General features: G+C 43.8%; 1 protein-coding gene across 2 annotated transcripts; it reads left to right on the forward strand.

The window, feature by feature from the left end:
• Nucleotides 1-4499: 4499 nt before the first annotated feature.
• GOT1L1 (glutamic-oxaloacetic transaminase 1 like 1) lies at nucleotides 4500-14222 on the forward strand. 2 transcript variants are annotated; one of them, XM_045588881.1, is made up of 9 exons: nucleotides 4500-4794; nucleotides 10726-10907; nucleotides 11450-11561; nucleotides 11811-11920; nucleotides 12137-12229; nucleotides 12328-12478; nucleotides 12948-13113; nucleotides 13615-13757; nucleotides 14015-14222. In XM_045588881.1, exons 2-9 carry the CDS (start codon nucleotides 10731-10733, stop codon nucleotides 14203-14205), a joined length of 1143 nt encoding a protein of 380 aa, XP_045444837.1. In that variant the 5' UTR covers nucleotides 4500-4794; nucleotides 10726-10730; the 3' UTR covers nucleotides 14206-14222. The 2 variants fall into 2 exon arrangements, with proteins under 2 accessions (XP_045444837.1, XP_036313035.1); XM_036457142.2 differs by lacking the exon at nucleotides 4500-4794 and adding an exon at nucleotides 8806-9397.
• Nucleotides 14223-14493: the final 271 nt, after the last annotated feature.

The raw sequence follows: 14493 nt of genomic DNA on the forward strand, positions 1-14493 counted from the left end.
ATTCTCTCCTAGTTTCGGAGGCTAGAGTCTGAAATCAAGGTGTCAAACAAGGTTGGATCCTTCTGGAGGTTCTGAAGGATCTTGCCTGCCTCTTTCCTAGCTGCTGGTGGCATTGGCAATTCTTGGCTTTCCTTGACTTGCATACATCACGGTACCTTGGTCTTCACTTTCCCCCAGTGCTCCTGCATGTCTTTTCTTCTTCAGTCTCTTACAGGGCATGCATCTTTGAATTGGGGGCCTATCCTAATCCAGGGTGCTTTCATCTCAAGATCCTTATCCTAGATTATATCTTCAAAGACCCTTATTCCAAACAAGGTTAAATTCTGAGGGCCCAGGTGGACACATTTTGGGGAAGACACTATTCGACCCACGTCGGTGAGAGACACTTAGAATTCCTTAATTAAGAGTTCTGGTCTCAAGAGATTATCATCTGCACCAGTCACCCCTCATGGAAGAACTATTCTTTTGGAGTGTGTAGTAGGCAGAATTCTGAGATGACCCCCAGTAAACCATGTCCTCATATAATCCCCTACCCTTGAATGTGGGTGGAACCTGTAATTTGATTCCAACAAACATGACGTAGCACAGGTGATGGGATGTTACTTCTGTGATTATGTTATATGGCAGAGGCAAAGGGATTTCTAAGATGTAATTAAGGACCCTATCAGTTGACTTAAATTAATAAAAAGAGAGATAATGCTGGGGGGACCTGGCCTAATGAGGTGAACCCTTTAGAAGAAGGTCAGAGGTCTGAGGCAGAAGAAGTCAGAGGGACAATCCTGCCATGTTTCAGGAAGCTAGCTACCAGGAGTTCTACAACTGCAAGGAGTAGATTCTGCCAACAACTGTGTGAATGAAAAGAGGACTCTGAACCTCAAATGAGACTGTGGCTGTTACCTTCATTTCATCCTGGTGAGACCTGAACAGAAGACCCAGCTAACACCCAGCCCCAGCCCCTAACACATGAAACCTGTGAGATAATAAATGTGTATTGTTCTAAGCTGCTAAATTTGTGGTAATTTGTTACACGGCAGTAGAAAATGAATATAGGCTCGCTGCACCATTCTGCCCAAGGTCATTCTTTATAGCAGGCCTTCTCTGGTGTTTTTAAAGGATTTTCATCATGATCAAAAGCACCATGGGACCATGAGCTCAGGAAGATCCCATCATCTTCATGGCCTACTATTCTCTTGAAAGGTCTCTTGGGGACTTTTGATTGGGATCAGGGTCTCTCAGCCTTCTTTCTTCACTTCTGAGGGAATGACCAGTTTCTATGATCCCCTGAGCCCCACGCACCTTTTAAGAAAATTAAGAGCTAAAGGTTCAGAACCCATTTACTACAGTTTTCTTTTCTAAATTGCCAGTGAGGTGCCACACTTTATAACATAATGGCACACAAACATAGTTCTCAAAATCTCGTTAGCAAGAAGCAACATGGAATATTATTGCTTCCACTGTTGGCATTTCAAGAGGGGAAAGGGATGGGTCACTTCTTCCCAGAGGAGAGAGTGAGAACAGAGAGCTTTACCTCAGCTCAGCACCAGCCACAGTGACTCTGATTTTCCTTCCAGTCACTAGATTGGGTGAGTGAGTTCTTCCTCTAAGACAAGCATGTCAAACTTGCATACCACCCACAACCAATATTTTTGCGGCCCAGGCAATACAACAGTATGTAAGAAATGTTTTAATAAAAAATTTCATAACTTAATTTTTACAATATCCTAGTATACATAACCCTGTATAATAAGAGCCTTGTAGTCAAATTGTCCCCTAGATTGGGAGTTCATCCTGGAGTTTGACCAGGGATTGGGGTTGGCCCGCCAACTGCCCTTGGCCCCTCCCCCCGAGTTGGCCCTACCCTGGCCAGCAGCAGGCAACCAGGGGAAGGGAGGCCCTAGCTGGCAGCCGGCAGCAGCCTCTAAGGACCTTACTCATGCACAAATTTTGTGCACTGGGCCTCTAGTTATAATAATGAACTACAATATTTGATAATGACTGATTACTATAATCATGTTGCATTCATTTTCCTTACATGCCTAACATGCAGGTGCACCATTTCTCTCCACTAATACTAGCAGCGAATATTTTAGCAGCCAATTGCCACATTGTTAGTCTTGGACTGGCTTGTTTGGTGAGCACAACAGGAAATATTTCGCTTTCAGAGAATAAGAAAAATAGGTTTATTTGTGTTATACTTATTAATTTGTGCAGTTATTCAGTGTCTGGTAAGTTAATGCTCAAGAAAAAATATTAATTTTTATTAGAATGTTCTGTTATTTTATGTTAACGACTACTCATTTGTTTCAGCCCTTTGTATTCAGCATGCCTCTATTGAAATAAACCTATATTGAAGCTTTTGCTTTTTGCGGCCCACATGAACTTGTTTATTGGGCCCATGTTAGCCTTTGAGTTTGACATGCTTGCTCTAAGATCTCTCCTTGGGCCCATATCTAAATCTAATTGATGTAGGAACACTCTTTCAGAACCTCAAGGGGAGGGGCTTGGAGAAGAAGGGGAGCATGGGCAACTGCTTCTCCAATGGAGGAAATCCTACCAGTTCTGGGGAAGGAAAAACATTTCGGGTTGATGGTAAATTCCACTACATCAGCAACCTTAAGACTCAGAAGCTAGCTGTGTGATGGCTTACATTGATTTACTGGAAGAAGAACTGATCTTAAGGGCAATCTAGTTCTTACCCCTGACCCACTCTCATGCCCATCTTCTTGGTAGGATTGCTGGCTCACTGGCATTGACCTGGTTGGTCTGTATTGGACTCCCAACCTTGCTTTTCTTGCAAATTGTTGCAATGAAGAATGCCTCTTCCTTCTTTCCTTCCTTCCTTCCTTCCTTCCTTCCTTCCTTCCTTCCTTCCTTCCTTCCTTCCTCCCTCCCTCCCTCCCTCCCTCCCTCCCTTCCTTCTTTTTTAAATATATTTTTATTGATTTCAGAGAGGAAGGAAGAGGGAGAAAGAGATAGAAACATCAATGATGAGAATCATTGATGGGCTGCCTCCCGCACGCCCCCCACTGGGGACCAAGCCCACAACCCTGGCATGTGCCCTTGTCTGAAATCAAACCCAGGACCCTTCAGGCTCACTCTTTATCCACTGAGCCAAACCAGCCAGTGCATGCCCATTTCTTTTAAAAAACAAAAAAACAAAAAGGAGGCATATAAATGGTACAAGAGTAATTACTTTTGATATATAGAATACAGTTTAAATTAGCAGATATTTTTCAAAATCCTCTCTTCCCACCAGAAAGTCACTCCAGGCCTGCTTTAGTGCCTAGTACTTTTAAGGAGGACAACTGGCAAGACTACTCAATAGCCACTGTCATAATCCCAGGTCTTCATCACTTCTTAACTGAATTAACTAAAATAATCTCCACTGGGCCTTCCTGCCTAGCTCTGGCTTCCTTCTAATTCGTCCTCCACAAGGCGCCCAGGGTTTTTGTTTTTGTTTGATTTTTTTTTTTTTTTTTTACAAAATATAAATCTGACAATGACATTTCATTTCTTAAAATAATTCAATGGCTTCCTAAAGCATTTGGGGTAAAATTCAGACCCCTTAACACAAAGGCCTGGCATTAGATGGACAGTGCCTACCTTCCTAACCCAATTTCTCACCACTCTCCTCCCCCTCTACTTTTATTCCAACCATGCTTAAATTCACGAAAGAACTCATTTTATTTTTGTTATCTCTATACCTTCACACAGTCTACCCTCTGTCATGCATTCAAACATGGATTGTACACTCTACTCATCCACCCATTGTTCATCTCATTGGATAGCTTTTATCAAGAGAACAGACTCCAGATATGCTGCAACGTAGCAATAACAAAGCTTCCCAATGATTAGATTTAGGGTATAAGAGAAAAGGGAGAAGATAAGAATGAGACCAATGGATTTTTGGCCTGACCACTTGGCAGAATGGACTTGCCTCTTACTAAAATGGGAGGAGAGGGGAAATGAGTAGGATATGAAACTATGATTTAGTATATTTGAAAAGTCTATTAGTTATGTCTTAGAATATCAAGTAGGCATTTGGATTTCCAAATCTGTAGATTAGAAGGGAAGTCAGAAATGGATTTATAAATTTGACTGAAGTGTATTTAAGCTCATGGAAATGGATGAGCTCACCTGCATGGTGACCATAGATAGAGAATTCAAGTCAACGCACTGCACACCTTAAACTTATATTATTTGTCAATTATATTTCAAAAAGCTTGGGAAAATAAAACAAAATTTCTCCAGGCATAAATAAAAGAATTCAGAGGACTGAGCCCTGGAGCATTCTAACATTTAGAGGTCAAAAATAGAAGGAACCAAGAAAGTCACTGAGAAGCAGCAGTAATGAGGTGAAAGGAGAAGCAAAAGGAAGTAGCATCCTGAATGTCATGGGAAGAAAGTGTTTTAAGGAGAAAGTGGTCAGTTTTGTCACATGCTGTTGAAACATCAAATAAGAGGAGAACCTTCGAATTTGACAGGATGAAGGACTGTCATTTGTTACCTTGATGAGAGCAGCTTGATGGTGTGAAGGGATAAAAAGCTCATCAGAGGGATTCAACAGAACTTGGGAGATGAAGAAATGGAGACAGAATCAAACGTTCTCCCAATAACTATTGCTCTGAAGAGGACCAGAGAAATGTGGTGTGATTGATGATCCTGTTGTTATTTTGGTCAATCTGGCATTCTGTTTCTCAGAATCCTCATTAGATCCTCTCGAAAAGAGGATCTTGCTCAAGATTTGAGAGGCAGAAGTGAAGCAGAGTCTACTACTACCTAATGGACTCCGAGGTGAGATATGGAAGCAGAGGTGGTGGGTGGGCTCTGACTTATCTTCAGCTCTCTGTCCAGCTCTTCTTCCAGACTGTTGACCCCAATGTCCAATGGAGCACCATTAGACACTTGGCTGCAGACCCACACGTGTGGTAGCTGAAGAGAAGCCCTATGGACCTCTCCATGCATTCCTGCTTCTCGGTGCCATTCCTGCAGCTGGATGTGTCTGGCTTTTTTAATTTCCCTGCAAGCTCTGATTTATCCTTGCACCGGCAAGGACAACCTGGTTAATGATTTTTCTCTGATTCTCTCGCTCCCTTCTTTGGACCTTCACTTCCTCAGGTCCTCCTCCAATAGCTTGAGGTCTAATTCCTGTAATAACCATATCGCTCCCAGCAGACCTGTTTCCTTGCCCGAATCCAGACTGACACATGGAGTAATTGCTGCAGAGGTGACGTGAGGTCAAGGGAATGTTGTTCATTTTTAAGATGGTAGTTTGCTGCTTGTTTGCTTGAGAGAAGAGAAAGTTACAACTGCAAGAGTATTGTGGCTTGGACCCAGGGCACAAAGGAAAAGATTGAATTGAGATGGGGGCCCAGAATAGGTGGGCCCAAGCATTGTAGTAAGAGAAAAGACAGAGTATGTGGGTATCTATGTAGTAGATTGGTAGTTACAATGGGAGCATGTGGAAATCTCTTTTGATTGCTTTTATTGTCTCAGTGAAATAAGAAGTACCAGCAGTAAATGAGTCTACTGGGAGAAGAGAGAAAAGTATAATTGCAAAAATTTGTTGTTTTTGGCTGGCTAGCCTGTGGACCGCTTTCTAGAGTTTGGAGAAATTGCTGTTTTGTGAGTCTTGGTGGGAGACAGAGCCCACCTATCACAACTGAAACTGAAATAATCAGACCCTCAGTCTTACCAACCCTTAGTAGCTCCTGGAAGATTTAGGATCCCATTTCCTTATAACCACATGACTCTGTCTAGACTCTAGAGTAATGAAAGGCTCTTCTCCAAGGGTACTCAAGTAGGCCAGGCTTGAGCCACATTCCTCTTTTCAGAGCAAGCACAGTGACTCAGGACTCAGGAACCAAAGTTCTATTCCTGGCTGTGCAATTTGGAAGGGCTCAACACCACCCTGAGCTCTAGGCGATTGGGTAAAAGTCACTAGAGGATCCCATGCTCAGTCACGCTAAGATCAAGGATGGGCCAGGAGTCTCTGCAGACAAAAGAAGAGAGTAAGAAGGAGTGGGAAGCCCAGAAAGGAAACTTCCTCCTCCTTTCAGGGAGCTAAGAGAAGAAATGATTGATCTTCTGCATAATAAGGATATAAAGTGTGGAAAGGCTGCAGCCATTAAAAAACTAATTGTTTTTGAATGGGAAATTTATGCATGTGATTTAACAGTACAAAAGTAGTATACAGTGAAAAGCAAATCAGCCTTTTCCCCTGTCTGTGTCCAACAGCCACTGAATTACTTTTTCCAGAGGAATTCATAGTGACGTGCTTCTGTGTGTCCTTCCCGAGAGTCTGTCCATATCCAAGCATGCACATGCAAGTGTATCTTTTATTTCTTCCCCCAATGGCCCACTCTTTGCTTTTTATTCTTTACACTGTTGTATTTATTTAGTGATGTTTCTTGGAGATTTTCCACAGCTACACACATAGGTTTGCCTTTAATAGTAGTGCAGAATTCCATTTTGCGGATAGTCCATTATTTATTTAAGCATCCTTCAGTGACTGACATTTAGTTTATTTGTACTGTGGATGAAAAAAGGGCCACATGCTAACCTGACTAACACAGGGAAGGCCTATATAGAAGCCTGGCAAATTCAAGAGATCTAAAGTAACCACAAAGAATGGTTTGAAATTAAAAGCCTTTCATTAAAAAACAGTTTATAGTGTGTAGTCAAAGGCTAGTATCTTCCTTGACAAAAATCAACTTCAATCTTTATTGAGCCTATTGTCCTTTTGCATCTAAGATAACATATCTGTGAAATGTCAGAGTAACTTTTAACTTACCTTTTTCCAGATCCCTCAGGGTGAAATAAAATTCCTTCATTGTTATTGTCCTGTTAATTGTTGACTGTTAACTATCCTGCACCAACCTAAGTAAAACAAGTATACCTCTATCATTTTACTTTTACCCAACCCCAGAGGTTCCCTCCCTCCATGTCTCATCTCTCCTCCTTTGATTGTCATGTAAAAACAAGGTTTGGCTCAAATAAACTCACAAAAATTTTTTATAGGTTTGAATTTTTTTATTTTTTATGTTAACAGCACATACAGTTGCAATAACATTTCCTCAAATGCATGTGATTTTGCACATATACTACATTCACTTTTACTCCCATGCCCAGTCAGCTGGAGACCAAAGCTGAAGCATCCAGAAGAGCAGGCCCAAGGGGACCACAGAGAATGACTCTGGGACCCTGATGACACTGTGACACTCTGGATTAAACTGGGACTGACATCCCTGTCTTGTTCCTGATCTTAAGGGAAATACTTTTAGTTTTTCCCCATGGAGTATGATATTGATTGTAGGTTTTTCATACGTGGCCTTCATTTTGTTAAGGTATGATCCCTCTATTCCCATCTTGTTGAGAATTTTTATCACAAACCAGAGGCCCAATGCATGAATTCTTGCACTAGTGGGGTCTGGCTGGCCCACCCTGATTAGGACCTATCAGGGCCAGGCTGGCAGGGAGAAGAGGGGTCCCTGCAGGAGGTTAGCCGGCTCCACCCCTGGTGTGGGGGCCAATTGGGGATGAGGCTGGCTGGAGGGAGGGGCCACAGGAGGTTGGAAGGCTGGCCTCACCCCTGATTGGGCTTCATAGCAACTGGTCATTCCTGTTGTTCTGGTTTTTCTTGTCACTTGGCTTTTATAAATATAGATAAGTGCTGGATTTTATCAAGTGCTTTTTTCCTGCATCTATTGATATGATCATGTGATTTTATCTTTCATTTTATAAAATGTATAATATTTATTGATTTACAGATATTGTACCTTGCATTCTCAGGATAAATCCCATTTGGTCATGGTGTATGATCTTTTTAATGTATTACTGGATCCAGTAGGTTTGCTAATATTTTGCTGAGGATTTTAGCATCTGTGTTCATTAGGGATATTGGCTTATACTTTTCTTTATTTGTAGTATCTTTTCATCAGGTTTTAGAAATAGAATAATGCTGGCCTCATGAAAAGAGTTTAGAGGTCTTCGTTTCTCTTGAATTTTTTTTGAATAATTTGAGAAGGGTAGGTGTTAGTTATTATTTGAATAGTTGATAAAATTCTCCTGTGAAGCCTTCCAGTCCAGGACTTTTGTTTGCTGTTTTTTTTTAAAATTTATTTTTATTATTTTTTATATATGTTTTCATTGATTTGAGAGAGAGAGAGAGAGAGAGAGAGAGAGAGAGAGAGAGAGAGAGAGAAACATTGATGAGAGAGAAATATCCATTGGCTACCTCCTATATGCCCCCTATTGGGGAACCAGCTCATAACTTGGGACCTCTTGGTGCATAGGTGAACACTCAACCACTGAGCGACACTGGTAGTTGATTACTGCTTTAATTTCCTTCATTGTGATTGGTCTATTCAGGTTTTCTGATTCTTGCTGATTAAGTTTTGGGAGACTGTTCCTTTCTAGGAATGTGTCCATTTTGCTCAGGTTGTCCAATTTATTGGCATATAGTTGTTCATAGTATTTTCTTACAATCCTTTGTATTTCTGTGATGTCTGTCGTTACTTTGCCTCTTTCATTTTTGATTTTGCTTATGTGGATCCTCTCTTTTTGTTTTCTGGTGAGTCTGGCTAAATGTTCTGAATCTGAGGTAGTACTAGTATCACTAATTATCTTTTCAAAAAACCAAGTCTTCACTGATCTTTTGTATTATTCTTTTAGACTCCATGTCATTTATTTCCACTGTAACCTTTATTATTTCCTTCCTTCTGCTTACTCTGGGCTCTTGTTGCTCTCTTTCTAGTTCTTTTAGGTGTAGGGTTAGAGTGTTTATTTGAAATTTTTCTTTCTTCTTGAGGCAGGCATGTAATGCTATGAACTTCTCTCTCAGAATGGCTTTCACTGTATCCCATAGATGTTGGGTTGTTGTGTGTTCATTTTTATTTATTTCCAGGTATTGCCCTATCTTCTAAAGGGCTCACTTGTTATTTTGGTTACGGTGAATTGGGGTTAGAGAGGAGAAGGCAATGAGTTAGGGAGAAGTGCCTGAGAATTCCAGGTCTTCCCTACCTCTTCCCCTAGCCATCTCTCAGGGATTCTTCTCAAGAGCCACGGAATATTCCCATAGTCCTTGAGGATCGCCACCACAGAGACTGGGAGTTGGGTTCTGTTGCTCTGGTGACCAATTGTGTGGGGCCTCTGTATTGGAACTGCCAGGTTTCTGGGAAGAGGCAGGCCAGGGAAGCTCAGACATAGAGGAAGCCTTGGGGCAAAACGCAGGAGAGAGCCTAGGAGTGGAGTCATAGTCCTGGTTCTACTTTCATCTCAGTGATGACTACCCTTTCAGTGTTCTTGGATGTTCCCCCAGCTCAGAAGCTAGAAGGCAGTTTGTTAAAGATCTACAAACAAGACGACTCCTCTAAGAAGATGTTCCTGGCTTATAAAGGTAGATGCCTAAGACTTAGTGTATCATAATCGCCTTTAGGGGGTAGTATTCCACTGCTACAGAGGAATCAGGAATATCACCCAAGCTTCTCCCAGTGGGCAAAAGAGCAGAAAACATCCTGGGTCATTCCGTGCCCTCTGCCTTTCTTTGGGGCCTTCCAGAAGTTTGATACAAGCTCTGGTATATTCTCTTCACCAGCTGTATGTGGCGTGTGCATGAGCACAGCACGTTTTTCTGCCTCTTCCTCCACCCACTTTCTGATCCTGAACCAAGAATGGTTCTCTAAATTGGCTCTTCAGATATACAGAGAGCGCTTGCCACTGTGTAAGTCAGTGTTACTGTTGTTTAATCTCAGGTATTTATAACTCCCAGGCTGTATGTAATTTTTGCCTTTTAAAATGACTCATAGGTTTTAGTTGTCTTCTTTAAAAAGACAAAAATTGGCTCAGTGGATAGAGCATCAGCCTGAGGACTGAAGGGTCCTGAGTTTGATCCCAGTCAAGGGCATGCACTTCATTTGTAGGCTTGATCCCCGGCTCTGGTTGGGGCAAGTGCAGGAGGCAACCAATTGGTAATGAGTCTCTCACACATTGATGTTTCTCTCTGTCTCTCTCCCTCCTTTCCACTCTCTCTAAAAAATCAATGGAAAAATATCCTCAGGTGAAGATTAACAAAACAAAAAAACCAACAAAAAATGGTCCTGGCCAGTGTGGCTCAGTTGGTTGAGTGTCATCCTGTGCACCAAAAGGTCACTGGTTCTATTCCTGACCAATGTTTTCTTGTCCTTTTCCTGTCATTGCTCCATTTAAAAAAATATAAATATTTTATTGATTTTTTTACAGAGAGAAAGAGAGAGGGATAGAGAGTTAAAAACATCGATGAGAGAGAATCATCCACCAGCTGCCTTTTGCACGCCCCCTACCGGGGATGTGCCCGCAACCAAGGTACATGCCCTTGACCGGAATTGAACCCGGGACCTTTCAGCCCACAGGCTGATGCTCTATCCACTGAGCCAAACCGGTTCCGGCCATTGCTCCATTTTTGACCATGATCCCAGGTTGTGAATTTGATCCCTGATTCAGGAGGCAGCTCTGATCAGTGTTTCTCTCTCCCTTCGTCTCTCTCTCTCTAAAATCAATAAAAACATTTTTTAAAAATTATATTTACTAATAGCACATTGCTTTTATAAAACGGAAGGGTGGGAAGGAAAGTTGTCTTTTCCTAGGCAACTTTCCAAAGCTTCAGGAAAGCCGGGACAGATGAATTGCTTGTGGGCTGGCTGCAGAGCCCAGAGGCCTCCAGAGCACCCTCTGTGGTTCTTCTCACAGTCTGCATGACCCAGGAAGGACAGCCCTGGGTGTCTTTCGTGGTGCACAAAATCCGACTGCAGCTCGCCCAGGATCCCTCCCTGAACTACGAGTATCTACCGGTGATGGGCATGAAATCATTCATCCAGGCCTCGTTGAGACTTCTCTTTGGAAAGCACAGCCAAGTCATTGTGGAGAACAGGGTGAGAAGGAGGGCTCCTCCTCTGCCCACCCAGACAAAGGGTGGTGGGAATCGGAGTTTGCACAATCTTAAACCTGAAAGGGACTTTGGACCCCACTGCCCCCCGGCATTGACAAAGGAAACTTGTGAAGCTCATAGAGCCCAAAGCTTGTCATTGAAGGGCAGGGCCAGCATCAGAACCCCAAGCCCATGCTCTTGGCACCAGCCCACAGTGTGCAGATTCTCTCAAGAAAGGAATGATCTGGCTGAGACCGGTTTGGCTCAGCGGATAGAGCGTCGCCCTGTGGATTGAAAGGTCCCAGGTTAGATTCCGGTCAAGGGCATGTACCTTGGTTGTGGGCACATCCCCAGTGGGGGGTGTGCAGGAGGCAGCTGATCAATAGTTCTCTCTTATCAATGTTTCTAACTCTCTCCCTCTCCCTTCCTCTCTGTAAAAATCAATAAAATATATATATATTTTTAAAAAGGAATGATTTGAATCTGAGGGGTACTAGTATCACCATTACTCTTTAAAATTGTTCTGTTTATTTCTTTTGCTGTCAGGCAGGGGGTGTGCAAACTGTTGGTGACAGTGGTGCCTTCCAACTTGGGGCCCAGTTCCTCAAAACTTGGCGTCAGGATTCTCAAATAGTCTACGTCATTTCTTCTCAAAAAGGTGAGTGTTATGCGAGGTGAGGATGACAGAAGATCCCTCTCCCGCTCCTGATTCCCAGCCCATTTACATTCTTCACTGTTGTCCTTCTTACTCTCTGTCATGACAAATGGTGAACAAGCCAAGGTGTGCTTGCCCTTTTCTTGCCATTGCTCCATTTTCAACCCTGACCCTCAGGGCCATTCTCTGGTGTGTCTGCTTCCATCTCTCCACTTCCCATGTAACAGCTGGTGGGGGGCTGTGTTCCCACAGAACGTCATGGACTCATCTTCCAGGACATGGGCTTTACAGTTTTTGAATTCTCCTTCTGGGACCCTGAGCAGCTGTGCATGGACTCCAATATGCTCTTCAGTGTGGTGAAGGTAGAGAGGTCACCCTCAGAAACTTTCCCCCAGACCTGACCTACAGTTGTATTTTCCTTTCCTCCCCACCCATCTAATTATCCAAGGCCTTCTGTAGGCTTGGATTTGTCTAGTGCTTTGGTAGGAACCAACTTGGAGGATCACTTCTCCTCCAACACTCCAGTGCCTCTACCGCCTGGTAGGGGCAGTGCCTGATGAGACAGTCTCTACCTATAGCAGGCCCCATATGGCTGTATCTTTGTGATTGGGAACATTGACCACTGCAAGATGACACAATATCAGTGGACAAAGTTGATGGCCACCATGAAGGTGAGTCCAGTGTCTTACCTGACTTCCTCCCTCTCACCATCTACCATGCCTTTCATCAGTCTCACCCTTTTTTTTTTTCATTCTCCTTTCTCCTATAGAGAAAGCGGATATTCCTATTTTTTGACATCCCCTATCAAGGGTTAGCTACCGGTGACCTGGAAGAAGATACTAAATTCTTACAATACTTCGTGTCCGAAGGCTTTGAATTCTTCTGCAGCCAGTCTCTGTCCAAGAGTTTTGGCATTTATGGTATGGCATAAGCAGAGGGAGAAGGGAGGGTCTGGTGATGAAGTGCTGCCCACCCATGCCATGCTCCACACTCTCTAGACCTTGCGGAGAAGCCAAGGCCTCCTGAGAGGGCAGCATGGGGGCACAAGAGAGGCGCTGGACATCTGCTTCCATGCCATCATCTCAGCTCAGTTATGAAAACTGGCACCAGTTGCATTGTTTCCCCCCCTTAGACCTCATTTCATCATCTATAAGAGGAGGGGTTAAGAATCAGTTATCTTTTCAGCCCCTTCTGCCTTTGAGACTCTTACAGTTACACATCCTGGAAGAAGAGCCTCTGGCAACTTCCAAGGGCCTGGACACTAGCGTGACTAGGCTGAGATGAGGGCCCTGGAGGTTACTCTCTCTTCGGTAAGGTTGAAGGCAAAGTTACAGGGGAAGGCCCCGGTAGAGGAGACTGAGAACAAGGCTGTCTGTCTCCATGCCGCAGATGAAGGAGTGGGGATTCTAGCCGTGGTGACACTCAACAACCAGCTCCTGCTGTGCGTCCTCTCCCAGCTGATGAACTTCGCCTTGGCCCTGTGGCTAAACCCTCCCACCTCGGGGGCGCGCATTATCACCTCCATCCTCTGTAACCCTGCTCTGTATGAAGCATGGTAAGGGAGACGGGTGGGGGCAGGGGTGGATGGGCGCAGGCTCTAGATACCTACATACTTCCTGATTCACAGGATTCAACTGGGTGCTTCTCTTCTTGCCTCTGTACTCCATTCATTCATAAACATTTATTGAGGACCCTCTGTGTTCCAAGGGCAATGGCTATGCCAACCAACTCTTGCCCTACTATGGGGAAATGGGTAATAAGATGGGACACAGACTGATGAATTATTTGAACTCTTCCAGATTGCAGGAGATTAGGAAGCCCCAAAAGCTTGCTACTCTACCAAAATCTGCCCAAGAGTCTGCTTGGCCTGCTTAAATTAATACAAGCTGAAACTTTCCTCCCATTTGTAGCCATCTGAGATCCCTGACTCCACTGGTGTGCCCTCGGGCACTCTGGTTGGGGGCTTTTGAAGGGAAGAGGAGTGGAATGGCAATGAGGAGACTGGGAGCAGGGGGAGCCCTCACACTCTAATTTCTTGCTGTCCTTCCTTTGGCAGGAAGCTGAGTCTAAGAGAGGTCGCAGAACACCTTTTGCTCATCAAAGAAAAGGTTAAAGAGAAGCTCCGGCTCCTGGGGACGCCTGGCTCCTGGGATCACATCACTAATCAGAATGGGACCCATGGCTATCTTGGGCTCAACTGTAAGTGTCTAGGAGTAGAAAGCACGCCCCTTTCTGACCTTGGGCTTGTATCTGAATATTCACCTCCACTGATTAGGTGACCAGTCCCTAGCTTCACACCAGATTTTGAATCTCCTTTGAGGAAAGTGGAGCTGCTTTGAAGACCCCCTATGGCCTCCCACAAGTGCTGATGCTCCCAATCCCCCATAATCCACACTGAGCTAGAAGGGATTTAGAGGTGGTCATCCCAGGATCTGAAATCCTGTGATTATCACAAGATCAACAGATAGAATACTTGGTCAAGAAGAAACATATCTACATCCCCAAGAACGGTCGGATTAACTTCACCTGTATCAATGCCTGCAACATAGATTACATCACTCAGAGCATCAACGAGGCTATCTGCTTCACAAAGAGCTCTGGGAAAAAAAAACCCTCCAGAAAGTCGATATCTCCTAATTTAGAATAAAAGCGTGAGTCTTGCAAAATTCCTGCGTATCTGCTTATTCACTTCTACGATTTATTTCTCTGCTAAGTATTCTGTCTCTCTCTCTACCTGTCTACTGACAAAGCATTGGTCTGGCCTCAGCAAAGAGGGGGGAAAGCCCAGAGAAAAAGGAAATGTCTACCTTCATGTACCATCCCCTATTTATTGAACACCTACGATGTGAAGGCCCTGATATGATATCTTAGTTCATGCGAGCTGCCATAACGAGCTACGGTAGACTGGTTGGTTGGCTTATAAACGACAAAGATG

This window comes from Pipistrellus kuhlii, unplaced genomic scaffold (assembly GCF_014108245.1).
Source record: "Pipistrellus kuhlii isolate mPipKuh1 unplaced genomic scaffold, mPipKuh1.p scaffold_m20_p_3, whole genome shotgun sequence".
In the NCBI taxonomy this organism is placed as follows: domain Eukaryota; kingdom Metazoa; phylum Chordata; class Mammalia; order Chiroptera; family Vespertilionidae; genus Pipistrellus; species Pipistrellus kuhlii.

Coding starts and splice junctions, on each gene's coding strand:
- GOT1L1 (XM_036457142.2), top strand. CDS start 9,283: ATGACTACCCTTTCAGTGTTCTTGGATGTTCCCCCAGCTCAGAAGCTA. Junction 10,908..11,449: donor AAGTCATTGTGGAGAACAGG/GTGAGAAGGAGG, acceptor TTTTGCTGTCAG/GCAGGGGGTGTGCAAACTGT. Junction 13,114..13,614: donor CCTGCTCTGTATGAAGCATG/GTAAGGGAGACG, acceptor TTCCTTTGGCAG/GAAGCTGAGTCTAAGAGAGG.